Source organism: Oncorhynchus masou, chromosome 5, assembly GCF_036934945.1.
Source record: "Oncorhynchus masou masou isolate Uvic2021 chromosome 5, UVic_Omas_1.1, whole genome shotgun sequence".
Classification (NCBI taxonomy): Eukaryota; Metazoa; Chordata; class Actinopteri; order Salmoniformes; family Salmonidae; genus Oncorhynchus; species Oncorhynchus masou.
Genome location: NC_088216.1, coordinates 33,007,189 through 33,034,079, shown reverse-complemented (window position 1 = coordinate 33,034,079; position 26,891 = coordinate 33,007,189). Strand labels below are relative to the sequence as shown.

At 42.4% G+C, this 26,891-nt stretch overlaps 2 protein-coding genes, 1 long non-coding RNA gene and 4 other non-coding genes across 8 annotated transcripts in view; all 7 read left to right on the top strand.

The window, feature by feature from the left end:
* Positions 1-9,165, top strand: part of LOC135539462 (serum response factor-like) — a 33,750-nt gene extending 24,585 nt beyond the window's left edge. The window contains exons 3-8 of one of the 2 annotated variants that reach the window (XM_064965359.1): positions 284-539; positions 1,101-1,262; positions 3,766-3,870; positions 6,898-7,074; positions 8,036-8,112; positions 8,200-9,165. In XM_064965359.1, the coding sequence (XP_064821431.1) occupies positions 284-539; positions 1,101-1,262; positions 3,766-3,870; positions 6,898-7,074; positions 8,036-8,112; positions 8,200-8,286 (864 nt within the window). In that variant the 3' untranslated portion in view covers positions 8,287-9,165. The remainder of the gene's footprint in view (positions 1-283; positions 540-1,100; positions 1,263-3,765; positions 3,871-6,897; positions 7,075-8,035; positions 8,113-8,199) is intronic. The other variant, XM_064965360.1, reaches the window with a different exon arrangement.
* LOC135539463 (uncharacterized) overlaps positions 1-12,096 on the top strand; it is a 193,233-nt gene extending 181,137 nt beyond the window's left edge. The window contains exon 2 of the long non-coding RNA XR_010455621.1: positions 9,951-12,096. This is a non-coding gene — a long non-coding RNA (uncharacterized LOC135539463). The remainder of the gene's footprint in view (positions 1-9,950) is intronic.
* A 5,306-nt stretch (positions 12,097-17,402) lies between these two features.
* LOC135539457 (eukaryotic initiation factor 4A-III) lies at positions 17,403-25,734 on the top strand. Its single transcript, XM_064965352.1, has 12 exons — positions 17,403-17,677; positions 18,229-18,301; positions 18,518-18,584; positions 18,898-18,960; positions 19,400-19,532; positions 20,399-20,479; positions 20,960-21,101; positions 22,032-22,170; positions 23,030-23,145; positions 23,943-24,050; positions 25,176-25,303; positions 25,521-25,734. Exons 1-12 carry the CDS (start codon positions 17,524-17,526, stop codon positions 25,535-25,537), a joined length of 1,221 nt encoding a protein of 406 aa, XP_064821424.1. The 5' UTR covers positions 17,403-17,523; the 3' UTR covers positions 25,538-25,734.
* LOC135540548 (small nucleolar RNA SNORA54) lies at positions 19,990-20,123 on the top strand. Its single transcript, XR_010455838.1, has one exon. It is a non-coding gene; the product is annotated as a small nucleolar RNA SNORA54 (small nucleolar RNA).
* On the top strand, positions 21,649-21,782 carry LOC135540547 (small nucleolar RNA SNORA54). Its single transcript, XR_010455837.1, has one exon. It is a non-coding gene; the product is annotated as a small nucleolar RNA SNORA54 (small nucleolar RNA).
* LOC135540549 (small nucleolar RNA SNORA54) lies at positions 22,769-22,902 on the top strand. Its single transcript, XR_010455839.1, has one exon. It is a non-coding gene; the product is annotated as a small nucleolar RNA SNORA54 (small nucleolar RNA).
* On the top strand, positions 23,631-23,764 carry LOC135540546 (small nucleolar RNA SNORA54). The gene has a single exon (XR_010455836.1). It is a non-coding gene; the product is annotated as a small nucleolar RNA SNORA54 (small nucleolar RNA).
* Positions 25,735-26,891: the final 1,157 nt, after the last annotated feature.

The following is a 26,891-nucleotide window of genomic DNA, read 5'->3' as shown; positions in this document are numbered from 1 at the left end:
GTATAAGACAGTAGTTTTGGAATTGTTAGTTAGATTACTTGTTGGTTATTACTGCATTGTCGGAACTAGAAGCACAAGCATTTCGCTACACTCGCATTAACATCTGCTAACCATGTGTATGTGACAAATAAAATTTGATTTGATTTGGTACATCCCCTTATCTGTATAAATTTGTCTATCAAATTATCTACATATCATAAGCTATGTAAGTAGACTCTCTTCAAATGCACTGTTAACAGATCAGTATCGTAAATATCTCTCTCCTGCTTTCTCCATTTCTCAGGACATGATGAAGCCGACGTTCACCATGGCCAATCTGCCTGCCGGTGTCAACACCCAACCCACGTCGACCTCCTCATCCTCCACTTCCTCCTCCTCTGTGGCCATGCACTTGCAGAACAGCATCCCTGCCACCTGCTGGCAGGTCTCGGCGGGCATCAATACTCACAGTGCCACCAGCAGTGCCAACGGCACGGTGCTGAAGACCTCGGCCACGTCAACGAGCGTCATGCTACCCGGAGGGTTCACCCTCATGTCCGGTGAGTGAAGGGGGGGTATCCTGTTTTTGTTTTTTTAAATCCCACTTTCTTTGCCTTATCATTTACCCCCTCCATGTTGCACCCAACTTTGTTTACTTCTGTTCACCCCCCTGAAATTGTTCCCTTGCTTCAGAGTTGTCTTTTTTTTTTATATATATATCGTTTTTGAGAATATTGCACCCCAATAAAAATGTTTTCCTCTGGAGCTTTTTGGCTGTGTTTTGTGCATGTGGTTTGTCTGTTTTGTGTGCATGGCTGTGTTTTGACAGTGTTTTGTTGTCTGTGACTGTCTGGCTGTGTGTTTTTCTGTAACACTGTATTTTTCTGTGAAGCTGTCTGTATTTTGTCTGAGGCTTTGTTCTGTCTGTGAGGCTGTGTTATGTTTGACTGTGTTTGAGTATGTTTTGTCAGTCATGCTGTGTTTTGTTTGTGTGGCTGTGTCCGTTTTCCCACTATTTTGGTCTTTCTCACTGTGTTATGTGTTTTGAGTTTTCTTGGTCTATGTGCCGGTTCCACTGCGAGAGACAAGTGCACTGCTAATTTTCTCTGCGCGTCCTCTAGGCGCAACGCTTCCCCCTGGCACGCACACCATTCCTCTCAGTCACCTGCAGGCCCTCCAGGGCCCCTTGGCCCAGACCAGCATCACCACCGCTACCGCAGGGCACACACAGCAGGGCCAGCAGACCACCCTGCTCCGCCTACCTGCAACTGTCTCGCTCACAGGTCAGGGGCTTCTTCACCCCGCCGCATTTTGTTTCCATGCCACGACACTTCCAAGCATCAACGCTCCTTGAATTGCAAATCAACCCCTATCTCCTACACTTTTGGCAAGCAATATGGCAACTATTCTGCCTTTTAAGGAAATGGTCTGCACAACATAAATAATCTTCAATGATTCATTTATTCTCTGTGTGACCACAGCCACCTTAAGTGTACAGCTTAACCAATTTTGTTATTCTGCCTTACCTATCAGAGGGCATGATGGAGCTACCACTATTGCTACACACATCCGATCTACATCCAGGGGTTGACTTGGGATTTAGGGTATATCGCTCTCTGTCTGCATGCATCTCTCACTCTAAGATTGTGTCGAGTGTCTTCAAATTGAGCCCGGTTTGTTTGCATCTAGGATCCCAGTAATTTCTCTGTAGCTATCTCTTGTTGCTGTTCAGAACTGTATCTCCATGCCTGTCTGTTAGTGTCCTTTTCTAGGTTTGCCTTTGCCTCACTGGCCCTCTATGCATCTCTGTCTCTCTCTGTATGTTTGTTTGAGCTTGCATCAGTGTCTTTTCCTGGGCTTAAGTCTGTATCTCTTTACATATCGATAAAGGCAAAAAAAACTAACATTTACAATGCAGTGAGATAGCAGGTTTGAATAAACTCTTATGAGGTTTAAATATGGTGCTCTGCTTGCAAACAGTCACAGGAGAGGCCTCATTTGTTGACGGGACAAAGGGAGGCAATAAGGATGGATAATAAAGATTCATGGAAGGGTAACCAGGAGCTATATTTTAGGGACGAGGAGCGGGAGGAGTAGCAGTCAGTGTGTAGATGGGAACAGGAATATAGGAGAGAGGATATTTTAGTCTGTTCACTGGTCAGTGTTTGTTACTGAATGAGGGGGGGGGGGGCACGCATTAAGGCTGTTACTGATTGTGTGTAGCACCGCTGTTATCACAAGAAATAGAAAAGATGGGGAGTCGGCTTGCATATGTGGACAAAGCCACGTTATTTTTTGATCAGGGTTAAAAATAACCCCCTCCAGGGTTTTATAAGTTGTCTTAGCGAATGGGGGGAAAGCGGGAGTTGAAAAAGTTCCACACTTGTGTCCAATGTTTTTTTTTTTCTGCACTTGAACGTTGTGAAAACATCCAGCGTGCGGTTACTGTGAACACTGAGGCTATAGCTACTTTAAGTTAATTTTAAGTGGCCAAGTAGGCTTCTTTGGCTATTTGAGCATAAAGTAGACCTACCAGAGTGGCCTACCATCAAAAACAATGGAGAAAATGCATCCCATAAACTTCTAGCACAGTGATAGAACAGCTATCATTCAGCCTTCAGTAGCAGCCAATGGGTGGTGTTCAATGTAGGCCTACATTCCATGAGACGCTGCAGGGTTTGACATTAACCTGTTTATCCATTTGTCCTTCAGACGAGGAGGTGACTGAAAATCTTGTTGTGGTGTTTGATGCAATCATGCACTTTACAAAATAAAATGCATTATTATTCCCATACCATTATTACAGAGAATTAGAGAAATTATGCTCCCCTCTGCCTATTGGCTACTAAACTTGTTCAAGCCTGTCTAACAATATAACTCTACCCCTTTTAAGAATATGTTTAGAAAGGTACACTTTTTTTGTACTCTTGTAGGAAGCAATCACTACCCTATTTATTGCTGACTATAAATTATCTATAACTGGGCTAATAACTCACTAACTAGCAAAGGATATGAACAAAATGTGCACACCTGGCTACATGCAGCTCTTGCTTTGATCTCAAAACAAGCACATCTACTCACAATCGCTCATGCTGTAAACACAGTCCAGTTCAAAGTAAATTTCCCAGATCCATCTACTGTATGGCAATGGTATATTTGCATTCAGGCCTACTGCAACTCTGATCTGCACCGGGCTGAGTCGTGTGTCAATGCGATATATTCCTACTCTGATGCGTTCTGCCTACAACAGAGTCTCTTATGTAGTTAGTTTTGCATTCAAAGTCTTGCATAGTTTTTGTTTCGGTATGTTGCATTAAAAGTGACTAATATTGCGTTGATTCGATCACAATTGCCACAGTAAAGGGAAACATTGTTAACATTATCAAACAGGGAAAACTCTAGAAAGTTGAGTCTGTCAGCGGTCACGTGCAGCTTAGATGGAACATTGCCTGTGTCAGTTTTATATCTCACTTGGTGTTCATCTTCATGAACTGTAGTGAAAGTAGGCTAACAGCTGTGCACATTCTTTAAAATTGTCAGTAGGAATATCCCAAGTACTTAATTTGTTACTTTTCGGTAGGTCAGTTTACCCTTGCTCAGCCGCTTAAGTGGTCCACTTCACTGGTGCACACTCATAACTAACCCGTTCATATTTACCACCCAACTGTAGTGATGTACCGAGCAGAGGTAACATGCAAACTTGACCTCTATGAGTGTGCAAAAATAGCAGAATGGTTGAATGGAAAATTAATATTCTCACTCTAGGTATGTGTGCGTCTTTCTCAGGTGGAGGGATGGGCCAGCAGCTGCAGGCCATTCAAGTTCACCCCAGCAGTCAGCAGAGCTCTGTGAGCCACAGTGACCTCTCCCACATCACAAGCAGCTCCACAGGTAAACAACAACAACTATACACTCTCACAGCAGCCTGTCTGTGCTTATGAACCATTTTACTGTTATGCCAATGTGATTTGAGGGGGGGGGGGGGGGGAACAGCACTGCACTGCGATAATATTATTAGTATAATGAGGAGAGGGGGAAAAAGTTTCATGTTAAATTGTTATATGATGACTAGTAGACTATTTACCCCACTCTCAAATGCGACAAGCAGCGATCTGTTTACAAGTTGATGTAATAATGAAATGGGCTCCTTGATGGACCCAATCCCAAGGATGGACCCAATCCCAAATCCCACTTTTCTGATTTCGGCAATCGGATTGGATTAAATGTTCGATTTTGGTATTTCAAAACAGAAACTAAAATGATTCTGATCATTTGGATTGGGATTTGGTAATCCAATCTGACGTTTTTTAATCAAGTTTAACCAATGATGTGTGTATATATAAACCCTGGATTGCTGATGCTATGTATTAACCAACGGAAGGCTTTGAAGCCACCAGCCGCCACATTGGTACTCCTCAGAAGGAGCAGTCCTCCATAGGAGTGAATGGAATTCTACAGTATTTCATTAATGTTTCAAGGTCAAAGTTATGCATATTTCAGTATTTCTTTGTGGGCAGTAACATTAGTACTCTTTAAAAAATTATATTAAGGAATAGGTTTTAAAATGTTCAGTTTACATAATATAATTTTAAAAGTATGCATTAAGGTGTCTGTAATAGAATATACTTGTCAAATGAATGTCGACATTTAATTAATGCATTTCTAAAGCAACCAAAATGGCTGCGTTGTGGCTTCAATACAGCTCTCCCTGTCAGTCATCCAGGGTTCATACACATCATTAAAATGATTTAAAGGAGAAGTTTTTACAACCAAATCCCTATTTTGATGTAAATGGCATGTTATCGAAGGGTCCAGACACCTTTTTGTGATTTCACATGTTTTTGAGAAAGATTAGGGTGGTAAAGGCAATAAATAGGCTGTAATGGCGAAATAATTACAATTTCACAAATTATCACTGGAGTGATAGATGTGCAGAAGATGAATGTGCAAGTAGAGATTTTTTTAAATGTAAATAAAATAAGTAACAATATGGGGATGAGGTAGTTGGATGGCTATTTACAGATGGGCTATGTACAGGTGCAATGATCTGTAAGCTGCTCTGATAGCTGATGCTTAAAGTTAGTGAGGGAGATATAAGTATCCAGCTTCAGTGATCATTTTTTTTGTGTTATTTGTTCCAGTCATTGGCAGCAGAGAACTGGAAGGAAAGGCAGCCAAAGCAGGAATTGTTTTTAGGGGTGACCAGCAAAATATACCTGCTGCAGCGTGTGCTATGGGTGGGTGCTGCTATGGTGACCAGTGAGCTGAGATAATGCGGGGCTTTAACTAATAAGGACTTATAGATGACCTGGAGCCAGTGGGTTTGGCAACGAATATAAAGCGAGGGCCAGCCAACGAGCGCATACAGATCGCAGTGGTGGGTAATATATGGGGCTTTGGTGACGAAACAGATGGCACTGTGATAGACTGCATCCAATTTGCTGAGTTGGAGGCTATTTTGTAAATGACATCGCCAAAGTCAAGGATCGGTATGATAGTCAGTTTTACGAGAGTGTGTTTGGCAACATGAGTGAAGGATGCTTTGTTGCGAAATAGAAAGATTTTATTTTGGATTGGAGATGCTTAATATGAGTCTGGAAGGAGAGTTTATAGTCTAACCAGACACCTAGTATTTGTAGTTGTCCACATATATTCTATGTCAGAAGCGTCCAGAGTAGTGATGCTTGTCGGGCAGGTGGGTGCGGGCAGAAATTGTTTGAAGAGCATCCACTTAGTTTTACTTGCATTTAAGATCAGTTGGAGGCAACGGAAGGAGTGTTGTAATGGCATTGAAGCTCGTCTGGAGCCTAGTTAACACAGTGTCCAAAAATGGGCCAGAAGTATACAGAATGGTGTCGTCTCAGAGGTGGATCAGAGAATCACCAGCCGCAAGAGCGACATCATTGATGTATACAGAGAAAAGAGTCAGCCCGAGAATTGAACCCTGTGGCACCACCATAGAGACTGCCAGAGGTCTGGACAACAGGCCCTCTGATTTGACACACTGAACTCTGTCTGAGAAGCAGTTGGTGAACCAGGCGAGGCAGTCATTTGAGAAACCAAGGCTGTTGAGTCTGCCTATAAGAATGCAGTGATTGACAGAGTTGAAAGCCTTGGCCAGGTTGAATACGACTGCACAGTATTGTCTTTTGTGATTATGATATCGTTTAGAACCTTGAGCGGGGCTGAGGTGCACCCATGACCAGCTCGGAAACCAGATTGCATAGCGGAGAAGGTACAGTGGGATTTGAAATGGTCGGTGATCTGTTTAACTTGCCTTTCGAAGAACTTAGAAAGGCAGGGTAGGATGGATATAGGACTGTAACAGTTTTGGTCTAGAGTGTCTCCCCCTTTTGAAGAGGGAGATGACCGCGGCAGCTTTAGAGGTTGTACAAATGAAATTCTCATTCCTAACTTTATCCGCAATGTTATATTCCCTTTTTGTGTTTCTCAAAAATGTGAAATCACAAAGGTGTCTGGACCACCTTCTATAATAGAGATTTGGTTGTGAAACAGTTTTTCCAAACTCAAAGGTACTGATTATGATAGTTTTGATACCGTAAATGTGGATAATGTTGATCCCACTGGAGGGTGGATATAGAAATGTGAAAGGCACGAAGGTGGGGAGATCAAACAACAGTATTCCATCTGAAAACCAAAGGTAACTAATTGTATTAAATTCTTGATTGTGGTATGTATGTGGTCATTTGTTACATTGAGAAGTGTCAAAGAAATGTAATGTACTTGCAGTACAAGTGATATGCAGGCTCTATTTTTTTGCCTTTTTATTAACAGTTTTCGTTTTCACTATGACCTGTTCTACATGTTGAAGTCACCATTCATAATTGTATAAATGAACCTTACAGAATATTGAAATTCACACCTCATTGCCCGTGTTGTCCTGTCTCCCTGCTCCAGTGAGCCTCCCTACCACCATCGTCACGTCCTCGGTGCCCTCATCGATGGGTGGTCACATGATGTACCCCGGCGCCCACACTGTCATGTACGCCACACCTACAACCTCGTTGGGCGACGGCAGTCTGACCGTGCTCAACACCTTCCCACAGACAGCCCATTCGCAGTCCCATGACCCTGGTGAGCCAATCAGAGTCCAGACACCACAGCTGGCCTAACAGGGCACTGATATACAGTGAGCTCCAAAAGTATTGGTTCACAACTTTTGTCAACTTTTTTTGTTGTTTTGGCTCTGTACTCCAGAATTTGGATTTGAAATGACACAATGACTGAGGTTAAAATGCAGATTGTCAATAATAATTTGCAGGTATTTTCATCCATGCTGGGTGAACCGTTTAGAAATTACAGCACTTTTTGTACATAGACCCCCCCCCCTCCATTTTGGGGTACCAAAAGTATTGGGACAATTTCCCTTGTGTATTAAAGTAGTAAAAATGTAAGTAGGAAGGTGTTCCTAATGTTTGGTATAGTCTGTCAGCTGTAGAGAGGCTTGAGCACATGAGAAAACAAGTTTTGATCAGTCAGCTATAGGATAACAAATACCGGAGTTTAGGTTGCAGGTCGAGCCGGTTAGCGCTAGCTAGTTGGAGTCAAATATCTATACTGTCGTCCAAAAAATATTGCAATATGTAACCATTTTTTTTCTCCCCATTTAGTTTTTAGCGTGTCCGATCCTATAGAAATAGACTAAGGATTTTAGTCCAGATCATCTGACATTTGAAAGAAGACATTCTGACCGGACATTTTGTGCTGCTTCGGTGAAACTCTTAGCTCTGTCTACATTGTGCTCTTGCATTCTGTAAATATAACATTTATTGAAATGGGCTATAACAAATAGGAATATAGGCAATTTTCTCAGAATGTCACCCATGCACTACCCCTGCTGTGTGCTGCCTGACTGCTCTTTACTGCATGGTGGCATGCAGTCAAGTTGAAATAGCTTAGTCTTGTTTGTCATGATGTTGTCACTGTCAACGATGGCTGTCAATCATCCTCAATAGATGATACTATCGTGATCGCGGCCAACCCTACTAGATTGTATATGCACAATTAATTTATTGGATTCTTCACCCCCCCCCAGGTGCTGTATCGCAGGTGTTCCTCACAGGACATCCTGGGACAGTTCAGATCCCTGTGTCGGCAGTGCAGCTCCACCCGGTAATGACACGCATGTCCCTCTGTCACCACAACTCTACTGTCACCTCAACATTAATGTCACCTAATCCCTCTCCTTTTGACCTGTAGATGCTGATTGGTCAGCAGTCAAGCAGCAGCAACCTCACAGAGCTTCAAGTGGTCAACCTGGACGCCCATCACTCAAAGGACGATTGACCTGCCCACATATAGACTGCTTTACCAAGACACACATTTGAATGCACACACGCCAGGGGATCACTGACGCCTTGCCAACAGACTGCCATCCCCTATTTATTACTGCCTTTTCACCGCAATCATTTTGTTTTTAAAAGATAAACCTTGTAATATGCACACACTTACAATGGTTTTACAGAGAATTGAGGTGTGGTGCAGCCATTTTACTTTGTATATTTGTCTTTTTATTTTCTTTCTCTGCAAGAGTTTCTTGGCTTGACATATCCACATATTGCTGAGGCTACAGCTTCACATTTCAATCGGAGACGTGTAGTGTGTACACATACCGGTTGTATGTATTTGAACTGAAGAGGTTTTGATATTGTTTTTCTTACGAGTGTATTCTCTTTTAAGCCCCCTGTGCATCCTAATGTTGATTACTTATATTTTTCTTATGTTGGCATATGAATGATAACTTTAAAATACCAGTTGCTGTCATTAGGGTAATCATATATTTTTATTATTTTCATTTCTGGGGGGAAATGTGCAATTGATGCCAGTATCTACTTGCTGATAATGCTACAGTTAAATAAATAAATATAGTTGAAGTCGGAAGTTTACGTACAACTTAGCCAAATACATTTAAACTCAGTTTTTCCCAATCCCTGACATTTAATCCTAGTAAAATTGCCATGTTTTAGGTCGGTTAGGATCACCACTTTATTTTAAGAATGTTAAATGTCACACTAAGAATCTTTTATTTCATCACATTCCCAGTGGGTCAGAAGTTTACATACACTAAATTAGTATTTGGTAGCATTGCCTTTTAAATTGTTTAACTTGGGTCAAATGTTTTAAGTAGCCTTCCACAAGTTTCCACAATAAATTGGGTGAATGTTGGCCCATTCCTCCTGACAGTGGTGTGGGGGCTGTGCTTTGGCATAGTGGGTGGGGTTATATCCTTCCTGTTTGGCCCTGTCCGGGGGTGTCCTCGGGTGGGGCCACAGTGTCTCCTGACCCCTCCTGTCTCAGCCTCCAGTATTTATGCTGCAGTAGTTTATGTGTCGGGGGGCTGGGGTCAGTTTGTTATATCTGGAGTACTTCTCCTGTCCAATCCGGTGTCCTGTGTGAATCTAAGTGTGCGTTCTCTAATTCTCTCCTTCTCTCTCTCGGAGGACCTGAGCCCTAGGACCATGCCCCAGGACTACCTGACATGATGACTCCTTGCTGTCCCCAGTCCACCTGGCCGTGCTGCTGCTCCAGTTTCAACTGAACCGCGGCCCTAGGACCATGCCCCAGGACTACTTGACATGATGACTCCTTGCTGTCCCCAGTCCACCTGGCCGTGCTGCTGCTCCAGTTTCAACTGTTCTGCCTTATTATTCGACCATGCTGGTCATTTATGAACATTTGAACATCTTGGCCATGTTCTGTTATAATCTCTACCCGGCACAGCCAGAAGAGGACTGGCCACCCCACATAGCCTGGTTCCTCTCTAGGTTTCTTCCTAGGTTTTGGCTTTTCTAGGGAGTTTTTCCTAGCCACCGTGCTTCTACACCTGCATTGCTTGCTGTTTGGGGTTTTAGGCTGGGTTTCTGTACAGCACTTTGAGATATCAGCTGATGTACGAAGGGCTATATAAATAAATTTGATTTGATTTTGATTTGATGGTGTAACTGAGTCAGGTTTGTAAGCCTCCTTGCTCGCACAAAGTTTTTCAGTTCTGCCCACAATTTCAAAAGGATTGAGGTCAGGGCTTTGTTATGGCCACTCCAATACCTTGACATTGTTGTCCTTGAGCCGTTTTGCCACTATGCTTGGGGTCATTGTCCATTCGGAAGACCCATTTGCGACCAAGCTTTAACTTCCTGACTGATTTCTTGAGATGTTGCTTCAATATATCCACATCATTTTCTCTCCTCATGATGCCATCTATTTTGTGAAGTGTACCAGTCCCTCCTGCAGCAATGCACCCCCACAACATGTTGCCACCCCCGTGCTTAACGGTTGGGATGGTGTTCTTCGGGCTTGCAAGTCTCCCCCTTTTTCCTCCAAAACATAACAATGGTCATTATGGCCAAACGGTTCTGTTTTTGTTTCATCAGACCAGAGGACATTCCTCCTAAAATTACAATCTTTGTCCCATGTGCAGTTGAAAACCGTAGTCTGGCTTTTTATGGCGGTTTTGGAGCATTGGCTTCTTCCTTGCTGAGCGGCCTTTCGAGTTATGTTGATATAGGACTCGTTTTACTGTGGATATAGATACTTTTGTACCTGTTTCCTCCAGCATCTTCACAAGGGATTGTTTGGCACTTTTCGCACCAACGTGCGATTGTCTCCTTCCTGAGCGGTATGACTGCTACGTGGTCCCATGGTGTTTATACTTGCGTACTATTGTTTGTACAGATGAACGTGCTACCTTCAGGTGTTTGGAAATTGCTCCCAAGGATGAACCAGACTTGTGGAGGTCTACAATTGTTTTCTGAGGTCTTGGCTGATTTCTTTGCTTTTTCCCATGATGTCAAGCGAAGAGGCACTGAGTTTGAAGGTAGGCCTTGAAATACATCCACACTCCAATTGTCTTAGGCTAATTGACATCATTTATCAGAAGCTTCTAAAGCCATGACATCATTTTCTGGAATTTTCCAAGCTGTTTAAATGCACAGTCAACTTAGTGTATGTAAACTTCTGACCCACTGGAATTGTGATACAGTGAATTGTAAGTGAAATAATCTGTCTGTAAGCAATTGTTGGAAACATTACTTGTGTCATGCACAAAGTAATGTCCTAACCGACTTGCCAAAACTATAGTTTATAAACAAGAAATGTATGGAGTGGTTGAAAAACAAGTTTTAATGACTCCAATCTAAGTGTATGTAAACTTCTGACTTCAACTGTATATATACACACAGAAACAAAGCATTTACCTTTCAAAATCAAGCTTATGTCAGATTCACACATTTGTACATCTATGACTCTGCACTGACTATGCCATGTAGCTTGACTGTGCTACACTTCTATGCTGTGCTCGAGTGGGCCGATACACTGACTTGCCCTTGTACACTGGCAGGGTACCACCACTGGTTTAGGTAATGCCCTATCATGCTGTAGGTTAAGGAATTACTTTAGAACATCACAAAGTTCATCTGGAAGACTGACGCAGGCACTTTTTCTCTTCTCTGTGTGAATCTACAGCACTTGCTGTGTTGCTGCATAGATGGTACTGTATTTCCGATCAACTACTGAACTATTACCCCAATTGTAAAGGGGTGTTTTCAGGATGCTGGTTATGATTTCAATATTGAAGGACATTGTTTTAGTACCTACTTACAGTATCATACCCTATGCCAGTTTAGATTGTCGTAGACATATTCCAGGATTTTGAAGATTTAACTATCTGTGTTGTGTTCCTTAGGCACCAAATGGAAGAGAAACTCATATAAAAACCTGTTTAGCCCATATTTTAGAAATCTGCTCTGCATGTTGGGTGTTAGTAGAACTGCACGAGTGTGGTTTTTAAAGAGGAAATCATCAAGTCAGTATTTATCGGTGTGGTTCTCTTGGGCTCAACCATTGCCTTCATGAGGGAAAAGCAACAACATCAAACTGTTTAATAGGTAATAATGTTACTTTTACTTTTGTGCGAATCCTTGAAGGGCAAGCACCACTGTCTATCACTTGGCTTGCCTGAACAAAGACACACAGCTTTATGCCCACATTCTCTACCACTTGAACATCTTCTGAGATGATTTTTGACTGTTAACCATTGTCACCTATGTCAAATATATATTCTTCAATTTAAATGTATGAATAAAAATGTTTGTAGTTGGACACCAATATTTCCCCGCTTCCTGTATGAAACTAACTGAAAAACAATGACCATAATATGGGCTCCCGAGTGGCGCAGCGGTCTAGGGCACTGTATCTAGAGGTGGCACTACAGACCCCGGTTCGATTCCAGGCTGTATCGCAACCGGCTGTGATCTGTAGTCCCATAGGGCAGCGCACAATTGGCCCAGCGTTGTCCTGGTTAGGCTTTGGCCCAGCGTCGTCCTGGTTAGGCTTTGGCCGTGTAGGCCAATAATTAAGAATTTAATTAAGAATTTGTTCTTAACGGACTTGCCTAGTTAAATAAATAATTTGTACACTTTAAGTACATTCAATTCCAATGCAACACTGAATTTGCCTTGCAGCTTTGCCTTGCAGAGGCAGTTTCAGTGCTTTCTGTGTGGTGCATAGGTTGGATTTATTCAGCTTGACAGAAATGGTAGTGAAGGTTTAAACTTTTGTTGCACACATCCAGATGATGCTGCTTATCATTTTGCGCAATAGTGCTGTTGGTGGGATCAAAGCATTATGGTACTTCTGGTGTACCAAAATGCAAAAATACTGTAGGTGTGATGAAGGCATAAACCAGAAATAATAAGACAGTGGCAAAATAAATTGAACGCCTTAGTTTCATCATAAAACCGGAGAGAAATATATATTTGGAGGAGTCCACAAAGCATATCGCATGTAACACAGCAATATGACCAACAGCATGGTCAATCAAGTTAATGTTTCCCAAATGTTCGGACTACTAAACAACTATTGATTTTAGAACACTAGTTTCAAAGAAAACAGGAGCTGCCTCCACTAATACAGTACCATTTCAACATTATCAAATGGCTTATGCTTAGTCTAATACAGTGACAACTAAAATATACCAAAAACAATTTGGTCCAATCAACGTAAGCTAAATATCATGTGGCTGTCCATGTTCTGTGTGTGTGCGTGCTAAGTAGAAAAACATGTTGACTCACCCTACTTGTAGAGAAACGCCAATACCATCCTCCTTGTCCTAAGCTACCTGGCTAAAATGCTTGCTCGCTCGTCTAATTTTATTTAATGTACAATAAAGAGCAAGCTAGTTAACATCTAGCTACAGTACCAGTCAAAAGTTTGGACACACCTCCAAGTTTTTTTTAGTTTTTTTTTTTTTACTAATTACTACATTGTAGACGAATAGTGAAGACAAAACTATGAAATAACACACATGGAATCATGTCATCAAAAAAGTGTTATATTCTTCAAAGTAGACACACTTTGCCTTGATGACAGCTTTGCACACTCTTGGCATTCTCTCAACCAGCTTCATGAGGAATGCTTTTCCAACAGTCTTGAAGGAGTTACCACATATACTGAGCACTTGTTGGCTGCTTTTCCTTCACTCTGTGGTCCAACTTATCCCAAACCATCTCAATTGGGATGAGGTCTGGTGATTGTTGAGGCCAGGTCATCTGATGCAGCACTCCATCACTCTGATTGGTCAAATAGCCCTTACACAGCCTGTAGGTGTGTTTTGGGTACTTGTCCCGTTGAAAAATAAATGATCGTCCCAATAAGCTCAAACCAGATGGGATGGTGTATTGCTGCAGAATGCTGTGGTAGCCATGCTGGTTAAGTGTGCCTTGAATTCTAGATAAATCATACAGTGTCACCAGGAAAGCACCCCCACACCTCTTCCATGCTTCACGGTGGGAACCACACATGCGGAGATTATCCGTTCACCTACTCTGCGCATCAGAAAGACATGGCGGTTGGAACCAAAAATCTCAAATTTGGACTCATCAGACCAAAGCACAGATTTCCACTAGTCTAATGTTCATTGCTTGTGTTTTTTGGCCCAAGCAAGTCTCTTCTTATTATTTGTGTCCTTTAGGGGAAAGAGGGATACCGAGTCAACTGAATGCATTCAACTGAAATGTGTCTTATGCATTTAACTCAACCCCTCTGAATCCGAGAGGTGCGAGGACTGCCTTAATCAACATCCACGTCATCGGCGCCTGTGGAACAGTGGGTAACTGCCTTGCTCAGGGGCAGAACGACAGATTTTTACCTTGTCAGCTTGGGGATTCAATCCAGCAACCTTTCAGTTACTGGCTCAACACTCCTACCCACCAGGCTACCTGCCGCCCCTAGTAGTGGTTACTTTGCAGCAGTTTGACCATGAAGGTCTAATATGGACTTGGTATTTTACCATATAGGGCTATCTTCTGTATACCACCCCTACCTTTTCACAACACAACTGATTGGCTTAAACACATTAAGAAGGAAAGAAATTCCACAAATTAACTTTAAAAAAAAGGCATACCTGTTAATTGAAATGTATTCCAGGTGACAACCTTATGAAGCTGGTTGAGAGAATGCCAAGCGTGTGCAACGCTGTCATCAAGGCAAAGGGTGGCTACTTTAAAGAATCTCTAATATAAAATATATTTTGATTTGTTTAACACTTTTTGTGGTTACTACATGATTCCATATGTGTTATTTCATAGTTTTGATATCTTTACTATTATTGTACAATGTAGAAAATAGTAAAATTAAATGTAAAAAAAAAAAAAAAACGAATTAGTAGGTGTCAACTTTTGACTGGTACTGTACATATTGAATTTCAATCCCCTCAGGTCAGTGGAACAATGTATGAATATATGATTGTATCAGAATCGCAATTATAATCATTGGCCAGTATAGAGAATCACATCAAATCAAATGTTATTGGTCGCATACACGTTTAGCGGATGTTATTGCAGGTGTAACGAAATGCTTGTGTTCCTAGCTCCAAGGTGTTGTGCTTGTGTTCCTAGCTACTGCAGTAATATCTAACAATACACAACAATACACACATCTAAAAGTAAAAGAATGGAGGAAAAAAAAGAAAGATTGCTAGCTATCTAGCCACCGGAGGACAACAACAGAACGAAATGCAACAATTCAAAATGTTTTTGTTTATGATGTTTGGCTTTTGATGTGATTGGTGTGAAGCTAAATCCAAACTGGCTTCCACCTTTTTTTTTTTTTTTTGGTGAGCCAGGATCATTCCCAGTTGAGCTCACTGTTTTGCTCAATGATGCTCGCTGGTTTCACTTGAATTCAATGCTATGGGCGGCAACAATGTCATTCTCTTTTTGACCAGATAGCATCAGATAGATGGGCTACACATACAGAGACAGAAGGGTGCTGAAGGAAAATTATGAAACACAGAGACGAAGGACACATTCATTTTTGGGGGCACATTTTTTTGTGGAAGCCTGGTTTCCCTTGGCATCCATGAATACATGCCATTGACTGTCATTAAAACATTTAGACTATTAAGATCTTAGCGAAAATAATAATGAACAGAATAAAGGGGGTTCTTGATACCAAAATAGAAAAAGAGCAAAGGGCGTTTCATGTGGGACAACATCTGTATGGCTCGGAGGACCTGAGCCCTAGGACCATGCCTCAGGACTACCTGGCATGATGACTCCTTGCTGTCCCCAGTCCACCTGGCCGTGCTGCTGCTCCAGTTTCAACTGTTCTGCCTGTGGCTATGGAACCCTGACCTGTTCACCGGACCATGCTGATCATTTATGAACATTTGAACATCTTGGCCATGTTCTGTTATAATCTCCACCCTGCACAGTCAGAAGAGGACTGGCCACCCCTCAAAGCCTGGTTCCTCTCTAGGTTTCTTCCTAGATTTTGGCCTTTCTTGGGAGTTTTTCCTAGCCACCTTGCTTCTACACCTGCATTGCTTGCTGTTTGGGGTTTTAGGCTGGGTTTCTGTACAGCACTTTGAGATATCAGCTGATTTAAGAATGGCTATATAAATACATTTGATTTGAAAGATATTACTACATCCACATCTGAATGTGATTTCTACATGTGTCTTGTTGAGAAAAATGCTTTTAATGATGTTTCATGTGAATATTGACGGTTTGTAATGAAATGTTATGGGTTCCCAGGTCCATTAATTGATGTGATTAAATTACTGTAAGCCGATCTATTGTCCAAGTTAATGTAAATGGTTTCCTGACCGAACCTTTTGAAATTGAAAGGGGGGTGAAGCAGGGTTGCCCACTTAGCACAGCCTTCCATGTAATAGCTACTAGCCCTCTTCTAAAGCGAATTAAAGAATATCTAAGTATTCAAGGTGCTATCACCAGCTCCAGACAGCCCATTGTCGCACTTGCTTATGCCGATGATGTGTCTGTCATAATCAGAAATCAAGATGAGTTGAATAGATGAAACAATCATTTAAATTTATACAAAGAAGTCGCTGGAGCGACTGACTGAACCAAGATAAAAGGGAGGGTGTTTGGATTGGAACTCCAATAAACATACATGGAAGGGATGAAATTAGAATTTTGGGTATATAAATATGTAAATTAAGCGCATATCGAATGGTCTGCTCTACCCATAACAGTTGCTATAAGATTGAAATTGGAAATGTAACCGTGAAAAAAACTATGAAATTGCTCCCCAATATCGTCTGATGTATATATTTAATGTATTACATGAATGGTGATGACAGACCTTCTGAAAATTTTAACCGTGTTATAATGCCATTTTTTTCCAACCTGCTCCATGTATTCAATGTGCGGCTTCACTTCCGAGCTATTATGAAGCATCTGAACGTTCCTTCTCTGTATTGCCACGTTCCCGTGCTAGTCAGAACTAGGAAACTCTGACTTTTCTGATTTGCTAACTGGGTGTAATATACACTTGCTGTGTTCAACCAGTTAGCAAATCAGAAATGTTTCAAGTTTTCTGTGTCTCGACTAGTACGTGAACGCGGCATATATTAATAGTTAGCAACCAGGAAATGGCGGAGCGATTTCTGCATAGAACAATGAGACAGATATTTCACTGGATGTATAAATGTGAAGCATCCGGTTGACATCTCCACTCAATATGGGAGGGGATGTAGTTTGGCCGAAATTCTGCACATTTTATCATCGATTAAACATTCGATCTCAATATAGTTTTCTGTTCGGAAACAAAGAATATGTTATGAACAGAATGGACTAAGTTTTGTAGACTGTACCCCTTTCAAACGTTTTTAAAAATCGCGCTGTTTAGAAGGAGTACAGAGTAGAATTGAGTTATTTATTGCACACGGCAATTCACAGAGTAGGCCTTCCGTAACGGAAATATGCAGATACATACAAGAACGCCTATAGGATATCGCTAGCGGGTGCTTGGCTCTGCCCACCTCCTTGTTTGTTCTGCTCACTCTGACTCATTTGTTTCCATTGGAAACGACACGTTGTGGTCTATCTTGATTTACTTCTAAAAAGTCTTTGGTACACCTTTACCCGTCATGCAAATGATTGTCTCTTGCTTTTGGCGTCACTAAAGCGACGCATGCGGCGGTCTTTTTTCTACTTCCCGCAGCAGTGAAGTTGGTGAAGTTGTCGATTTCCTTCTTATTTTGTGAAAACGCTCACAAAAGCCATGGAAGTAGCCACCGTACCACGCACGAGGCGTCTATTGAAGGAGGAAGACATGACCAAGATCGAGTTTGAGACCAGCGAGGAGGTCGATGTTACTCCTACCTTCGACACAATGGGCCTACGAGAGGATCTCCTCCGTGGGATCTACGCATACGGTAGGTCCGGGGTTTTGTTTGGTACGGTGGGCCCATGTAGGCAACTACCCAAGTAAGTTATTTGGACACATTTTCTATGCTTCATGACTCAGTTGCTCACACAGAACAAACACATACTGCGAGTATTGTAATGGGAAAAAAAGACTGTTGTATTTGTTTTTCTTTAGTTAGCCAACTACCTTGCCAACGTTAGCTAGTTAATTAGCTTCGTTAAACCGAGCTAACGTTAGCTGATATTAGCTAACTGGCATATTCCACCCCATTTAGGATTTAGTACATGTTGCATTTCCTCACTTGTTGATTTAATATTTTTGTGTGTGAGCATTTTGCTCTTCTTGTAGCGCCATCTGATCTCGCCAGTGCTAAAACACTTTGACACTGTCTGCACAACAGATAAAAAATAATCAGTACTACCAGCAATATTTTCCAGTTACCATTCATGTAATCCTTTGAGCATGTAATGTTTATTGAAATATTTCACTGGAAAGAGTGTCATGGGCCTACATAATTAACCACCTTTTATTTCTTATTTATTTCTTATTTTTTCTTAGGTTTCGAGAAGCCTTCCGCAATCCAACAAAGAGCAATTAAACAGATCATCAAGGGTAGAGATGTCATTGCACAGTAAGTCGTGACTGTTTATGCTAGAGAACCACGACGTCCAGAGCTACAGACTAAATATATAGTTAACTGTTTGGAACTTTGGCTATTCACCAGGGGTGTATTCATTAATCGGATTCTGTTGCAAAACATTTAGTCTTTTGGGCCCTTGTTCAAATGTTTTATTGTGGCTGTTGAATACCATCTTTCTCTGTTCTGCAACACCTTTCTTTCTTTTAGGTCTCAGTCAGGAACAGGAAAGACTGCCACGTTTTGCGTATCAGTGCTGCAGTGTCTTGACATTCAGGTATTTGAGTAAGGTTGTCGGTATGTGCAGACTAGGGTGTCTCAGAGTAGGAGTGCTGATCTAGTATCCGTTGTTCCTTTTAGATCATAATGAATCATTTTATATGAACACGTAGGATGAGATCCTCGATCATAACTCTTACTGAGAGGCTACACGAATAGAAGCCCGGTTGTAGGTACTGATGTGCCGTTATCATCACATAGCAGTTTTGGATCATCCAACGACATTTTGTTGTGAAATTTTCTCGCACTCTGAATATGTGGAGTTGAGACAGCGTGAGCAAAATGTGATTATTTTTTTGTTTTTGTAACAGGTGCGTGAAACCCAAGCACTGATCCTGGCTCCCACCAGAGAGTTGGCTGGACAGATACAGAAGGTATGTGACTGAATATCAAGTGTCTTCTGATGTACTGGGGAAAAACTGCTTTGGAAGATGAGGGCTGTGTTCAGTAGGGCACACAGTAGCAAAATGTATGAAAACAAAGTGTTTCTATTGGGACATGTTCAGGTCCTGTTCATTTGGTAACACTAGCAAATACTTCAAAACGCTGTGCAATGGGAACAAGTGTTTATTATTTATTTATGTTCAGATAGTACCTCCCCGGTTTTCCTCAGTTTCAAAATGGTTTCTCCTGTTCTATGCCGACTGAATGCTGCCCAGATCAGAACACTGGCAAAGGATTGGATTGGTGAAAGCCTTGGCGGGGGGGGGGGCGGTTCCACCATTGTTAAATCCATTACTAGGAATGTGCAACATTGGTAAAAAATTGGGACAGCCATTATCTCCTAATATCCAGATGTTAACCCCCCCCCAGGTGCTCCTGGCCCTCGGTGACTACATGAACGTCCAGTGTCATTCCTGCATCGGCGGGACAAACGTGGGTGAGGACATTCGCAAACTGGACTATGGCCAGCACGTAGTAGCAGGGACCCCTGGGAGAGTGTTTGGTGAGTTCCCTGGACCCTAACTTTCTAGTATCTATCTCCCATCCACAGGTATGAATGTCTGTGTCTGCCCAGCTAAGCAGACTAGACATTTAATATCTCAGAATTCTGTCACAGGATCAAAACTGAATTTCGCTGTTTCAACATTGTTTCACTTCGTGGGTTCAGTCTGGATCTGCCTTCCTTGAAACGGTTTGTACCTTATGTAATGAGGCTACTCTGCATACTCAGGACAACAGTATATATTTCTTATTTAACTAGGCAAGTCAGTTAAGAACAAATTCTTATTTACAATGACGCCATGCCGGGACCAGTGGGTTAACTGCCTTGTTCAGGGACGGAACGACAGATTTTTACCTTGTCAGCTCGAGAATTCGATCCCGCAACCTTTCGGGTTACTGGCCTAAAGCTCTAACCACTAGGCTACCTGCCGCCCCAAAAGTAAAGAAAATAATCATTTTTGCACTGTTCGTAACCTGGCTCAGTCCTCAGTGTGAGATTTGGGTTCCATTCCAGTGCCACAGTAAAGCCCAGAGAGTGGCAGGGGTCTAGTACGTCTTGTACCATTTCTCTGTTCACTCTCTGGTAACATGACCCCCCCTCCCCCAGTAGCACACAGGGGAAAGAAGGATGGTAAATCAACGACTTAAGGTCCCACTACAGTCTCCTGATCTCAAATTTTTAACGATTTACCTGATACCAGAACATTTAATTTCAAAGGAAGGTAACTAGAAAATATGCATGAGTAGACAATCATGAATTAGGCTCACTGTAGTCACTGCAAGGGTCGTGTATGAGTTGAGTAGCCTTCATTTTCCCACAGCAGGCTGACTAATGCAGGCACTGCTCTCCCTCTCTCTGTTCTTTAGATATGATCCGCAGGAGGAGTTTGAGGACGCGTGCCATCAAGATGCTGGTGCTGGACGAAGCAGACGAAATGCTCAACAAGGGTAAGCCAGACACGCTATTGTCTTTCGCGTCATCTCCGTAATGCACGTCTGCAAGTTGTTTGTGTTTCTGCTCTCTCCTAAACAACAACGAGGTCTCATGGTAAAGCAGGATAAGTTACAGTGCAGCCTGTTCAGTTCCTACTATCCCTACTTGTCTACATCCCACGGCATGCAGGGACACTTGGGCTCAGACACTTTTGCACAGGAAAGTCGTTTTGACGGGCTGCGTGACTTTTATTTTAGCCCTTATTTAACTAGGCAAGTCAGTTAAGAACAAATTCTTATTTTCAATGACTGCCTAGGAACAGTGGGTTAACTGCCTGTTCAGGGGCACAACGACAGATTTGTACCTTGTCGCCTCAGGGATTTGAACTTGCAACCTTACGTTTACTAGTCCAACGCTCTAACCACTAGGCTTCCCTGGAAGCCTAGTGTAATATGAAGGGGATACTGAATAGCCTTACCTTAACTGTCCGACAGGTTTCAAAGAGCAGATCTACGACGTGTACCGGTACCTGCCCCCCGCCACCCAAGTGTGTCTGATCAGCGCCACCCTGCCCCACGAGATCCTGGAGATGACCAACAAGTTCATGACCGACCCCATCCGCATCCTGGTCAAGCGGTGAGTCAAGTGTTACTCGGCTGTATATATTAGGAAGTACCACCCCGGGTTTCTAGCCTAGTGGAACCAGCCTGATCGCTGTTTTGAGAATGATGACCAGGCTACCTTGTTCCTGGAGTTAGACTTGTTCAAGTTGTGTATTCTAGAGGGCAGCATTGTGTAATGTATGGGGGGGGTGTAAATCAGCCAGTCCTAAATCGCTCTCTACCCCATGGCCCTAACCCTTAGTTTCTGCAGGTCTGTAAGGTGGAAGCAATATAGTGGATGCTCCACCCCTGAACTGCTTATATGTAATCCAGACCCTACACCTCTGCAATCATCCAGGGATTAGGGGCGAGTGAGGGATTTGGAACCAGCTTAGTCTGAAAACATATACTTAGTATGAATACAAACCCTCATATAGTCATCAGAGAATCAACCATGCTTAAATCGATAAAAGGCCCTCCACCTTTCCTGTAGGACCTTTCAGAAGAGAAGGACAAACTATTCTGTCTTATATAGAAGTATTTCTGACTTTATATAGGCGAGTCAAGGAAATCTTTCTTTTTGGCACTGTTCGTAACCTGGCTCAGTCCTCCGTGTGAGCTGTGGGTTCCATTCCAGTGCCACAGTAAAGCCCAGAGGGTGGCAGGGGTCCGGTACGTCTTGTACCGTTTCTCTGTTCACTCTCTGGGAACATGAACCAAAACCCCCTGTCATGGCAAACTACATGCTGCTCTCCTTTTTAAAAATGATTACTATTTTTTTTTTTTATAAAGGTATGGTTGTTCTTTTTGGGGCCTTTGCACCCTGCCTAGGAAATATTTCTATGGGAAGAACCGAGTTAACTGGAATAGGAAGACCTGCACTCACTGGAAAAAGCCATAATGTGTTCCTCTAGCAGCAGAAGTCCAATACCTAGTTAACCCCTCTTCCCTTTCCCTCTCCCAGTGATGAGTTGACTCTGGAGGGCATCAAGCAGTTCTTCGTGGCAGTAGAGAGGGAGGAGTGGAAGTTTGACACCCTGTGTGACCTGTATGACACCCTCACCATCACGCAGGCTGTCATCTTCTGCAACACCAAGCGGAAGGTCTGTACACAACTTAAACCTAGTTGTCCCTAAACGCTGATTTTCGGTTAGTTTTGCATTTCCCCCAATAATAGTTAAGGTTAGGATTAGGGGAGGGGAAGCTGACCCTAGATCTGTGCCCAGAAAAAACTACTTGGGTTGTTGGCATCTGTTTTTATTGTATGTTTTTCCTCCTAGTGAGTACTGTCTCCTTTTGCCTATATGTACTGGTATGAAATGGGGATGGTCAGGAGTACGCCATTGAAGGTTTGTATTCAATCAGTAATGTGTACTTGACAAAAAAAAAATGCAACTATTTAGCAGGTAATTTGTAAGCAATGTCCCAACACGAAGATGTTTGTTTGTGGAATATGTCAAGCGCAGTGAAGAGATGTTACGTTTAGTTTTTCGGTTGTGTATCATAACAAAATACATTCTTTCAAATGTCCACCATTGTAATTATTATGATTTTTAAAAATCGATTTTTATGAAATTAAACTGAACAAAGAGGTCTCAATGCTTCCGTCTCCCCGGGGGCCAACATGCTTTGACATTGTTAGTTTGACAACCTCTCGTTGATCTTGCCCATCACACCGATGAATGTCAAGAAAATCTTCCTTTGCACTGTTCGTAACCTGGCTCAGTCCTCCGTGTGAGCTGTGGGTTCCATTCCAGTGCCACAGTAAAGCCCAGAGGGTGGCAGGGGTCCGGTACGTCTTGTACCGTTGCTCTGTTTATTCTCTGGGAACATGACAAGTCCTAAACGGCACCCAATTCCCTACATTGTACATTTCAGGGATAATTTTTTAGCGTGATCCCTAAAATGCATTGTCATGAGTTTGGCCTGAGCCTCTATCTGTCCTCGCTCTGCGTGCAATAGGTTGACTGGCTGACTGAGAAGATGAGGGAGGCCAACTTCACCGTGTCCTCCATGCATGGAGACATGCCCCAGAAAGAGAGGGAGTCCATCATGAAAGAGTTCCGGTCCGGTGCCAGGTAATAATGATGAAATAGTGTGTTTTTAGCAGCCCAGTGAATCTTTGAAGGCTATTCAATAAGATTTGAGTGTTTCTGTTTTTATTTTGTGTGTATGACCACTGGATCCATATTGATCAATAGTGAATGTGCTCCCGTGTCAGTAGTTACTGTGTCATACTTCTATGATAAAGTAGAAGCTGGTCTTATACTCATTTTTTAAAACTGTTTATAAAGGGTGCAATCACCAACAATTTGCACATGTAGCTGTGTAATCTAGTCGTGTCCATCTTGTGATGCCAGAGACAGCTTAGTAGTTTGGACAGTTGGTTGAGTCTCTTAGCGGGAGAAACATTTAGATCCTATTAAATGACAATGTACTGTATCGGGTGGATTCTTTCTGGTCCACCTGATATAGAATGTGGTCTTTCCTATACAATACCGGACAGTTTCCCACACTAGATAAAGCGTACTAGTGGACTAAACACTTAAACGGACGTTCTTCATTGCACTGTTCGTAACCTGGCTCAGTCCTCAATGTGAGCTGTGGGTTCCATTCCAGTGCCACAGTAAAGCCCAGAGGGTGGCAGGGGTCCGGTACGTCTTGTACCGTTTCTCTGTTCACTCTTTGGGAACAAGTCTACGCATTGTTCTTTTAAATCTCCCAGGGGTTGACTTGGGTCGTTTTTAATTGGTGTAAAACGTTTTGCAAAGTTCAGATAGTCTTTCCTTGTTTGAGCTCGTTCGGTTTCAAGTGAATACGACCTTGGTTTGTCCTAACATGGATCTCTCCTCTTCTCCCCCCCCATCCCCAATAGCCGAGTGCTTATCTCAACTGATGTGTGGGCCCGAGGTCTGGATGTGCCCCAGGTGTCCCTCATCATCAACTACGACCTGCCCAACAACAGAGAGCTGTACATCCACAGGTATGTCTGGCTTCCCAGAACAACTGTAGAAACTAAGCGATATTAAGTATGCAATGTGGCTATTCGGTCAACCGTGAAGTCGGGGGAAATCATCCTTTTGCACTGTTCGTAACCTGGCTCAGTCCTCAGTGGGTTCCATTCCAGTGCCACAGTAAAGCCCAGAGAGTAGCAGAGGTCCAGTACGTTTTGTGCGGTTTCTCTGTTCACTCTCTCAGGACACTAAAAGACCATTTTTGTATTTATTTTTTAATGGGGGTCAATCCGGCATCTGCAGTGGTTACAGCGAAGCAGATTCTGCAGAAGTCAGAGCATTCATACTTCTTGCGCTTCGGCGAGCTGTCATATGCATGCAATAAATTGGTCTCCAGGGCACCACTTGTAGTGATTCAAATCCATCCAGCTAATTGCGAGCAACTGGCGAAACGACAAGACCTTACCTCTTCAGATGTTTGGAGTCCGTTTCCCGGTGCTTGACATAGGAGCTCAGCCAAGATGGCATTAAGTAAAAAAGGCTGCACTGTTTTCGCACCTGAATCTCCCCATTGCCTCCCAGAGAAACGTGCCTACATTTAGGCAGTTTGTGTATTTCATACTATCTTAAGTTAAAAAATAAGAATATAATCCTTTTTGAATATCAACCCAAGTACATGTTCTTGTCATCAATCAACTGCATTACAGTTTGTTTGTTTTTTAAGAAGAAAAAAAGACTGACTACTACCACAGATTTATGTATGCTAGCTATGCTACTAGCTTATACAAACAGGAGTTAGCATTTAGCAGTCACATTTTCTAAACTTAGAAAGGGACAACTTGTAAATGTTATGCAGCGAAAACAGCCAAATATATCCAAATTGGATTTTAATAACCACGCTGTGATCCTGTTAAAATACATCATAACAGATTTGACACATCCACTTAGATCAGATTTGTTGAATATAGGCCAATCCGGCGTCCTTCTCTCCACCATGGTCTGCATTCCATTGACCTCTTTACCGCATCTATCCTCTACCTCCCCAATCTCTTTCCAGGAGCTTCTGGCCCGCATAGCCGGATCCGGCAAAAATCGGCTTGTCAGGGCAAACATTTACTGGCGTTTTTGTCCTTCAACCTCTCCTCTCTTCATAGGATTGGCCGATCAGGTCGTTATGGCCGCAAGGGTGTGGCCATCAACTTTGTGAAGAACGACGACATCCGTATTCTCCGTGACATTGAGCAGTACTATTCCACACAGATCGATGAAATGCCAATGAACGGTAAATTAGCATTTGTTAATCTTCTGCCTGAATATTTAATTGACAATGTTGATATGTTTAGTATTGATGTTTTGGTTGTTCAAGGAACTAAATGTACATTTTGTTTCAACCATATACTGGGTTTACAGATTTTAGGGCCATAAAGACCTGGGGTTCTTTTACAAAATGGGCATTGACATTAGATGGCTGTCATTAACATCAAATATTTTCTCCTCAGTGGCTGACCTGATCTAAGGTGGTGGTGACTGAAGTGGAGAGACCACTTTGATTACACTTTGGACCCCTTTTATTTACTGTTGGAATTCTTGTCTCATTTGTTTTGTTTTTAATAGTAGCTTTGGAACAACCTTTACTATTGTATTCTTAGGGAAATGCCTACTGCAATCTTCCAGTTGTTTTGTAAATAAAGAACATTTTGTTTCCCATTTGAATGCCAGTTGATTTCTTTTCCCTGTTTTTTAAAGGGGCACTCCGGGATTTGAAACTAACGAAATTCGCAACACAACCATTTTGTTTTGTTAAACAGTTGAGGGATTGAGCTGGAGAAATGTAACCACTTTCAAATTCATAGAAAGAGCTATACTATCAAAGTATAGTTTTAACCATGTTATGAGGGTGTAGTATTTTTCAATTACATTGTCTTCTGATGGGGTATGATGGATGAACTAAGACCATGAGATATATGTACAAGTTAAATTACTTTACAATCACACCTTCTTTTAGACTTCCATAGTCCTCCAGGTGCAACTGTCAGTCATGCCAGGATTCAATCCGATATGCGTTATAGAGCAGTGCGTTGGACAGCTGACAAAGGTGTAATTTAAATGCAATTTCCCAGGCGTTTGCAGTGATTCCTTTCATGGATCCCTGCGAATGTCAGATCAAGCGTTGATTACCTGTTAAAATGCTTAATTGACTGTCCAATGCGCTGCTCTATAAAGTGCCTTGGATTGAAATATGGCCATGGTTTCATATTGAGTTTATTTCCCAGATCCGTTGTTTTGTCATTGATGATTAATGGGGGTGGATGTGATGCGGAGGTGGCTATGACTGGGGTGATGGGAGTTGGTAAAGCTGAGTCTAGTACTGTTGCAGTCGATGCATGAAAAGTTGAATCTATAGGGCAGTGGTTCTTAACTAATTTTGTCTCAGGACTCTCATTTCAGTGTGTCACCTCAGTAGTGACCAAATACACTGCTCAAAAAAATAAAGGGAACACTAAAATAACACATCCTAGATATGAATGAATGAAAACCACACTACAGGCTGATCCAACTTTGATGTAATGTCCTTAAAACAAGTCAAAATGAGGCTCAGTAGTGTGTGTGGCCTCCACGTGCCTGTATGACCTCCCTACAACGCCTGGGCATGCTCCTGATGAGGTGGCGGATGGTCTGAGGGATCTCCCAGACCTGGACTAAAGCATTCGCCAACTCCTGGACAGTCTGTGGTGCAACGTGGCGTTGGTGAATGGAGCGAGACATGATGTCCCAGATGTGCTCAATTGGATTCAGGTCTGGGGAATGGGAGGGCCAGTCCATAGCATCAATGCCTTACTCTTGCAGGAACTGCTGACACTCCAGCCACA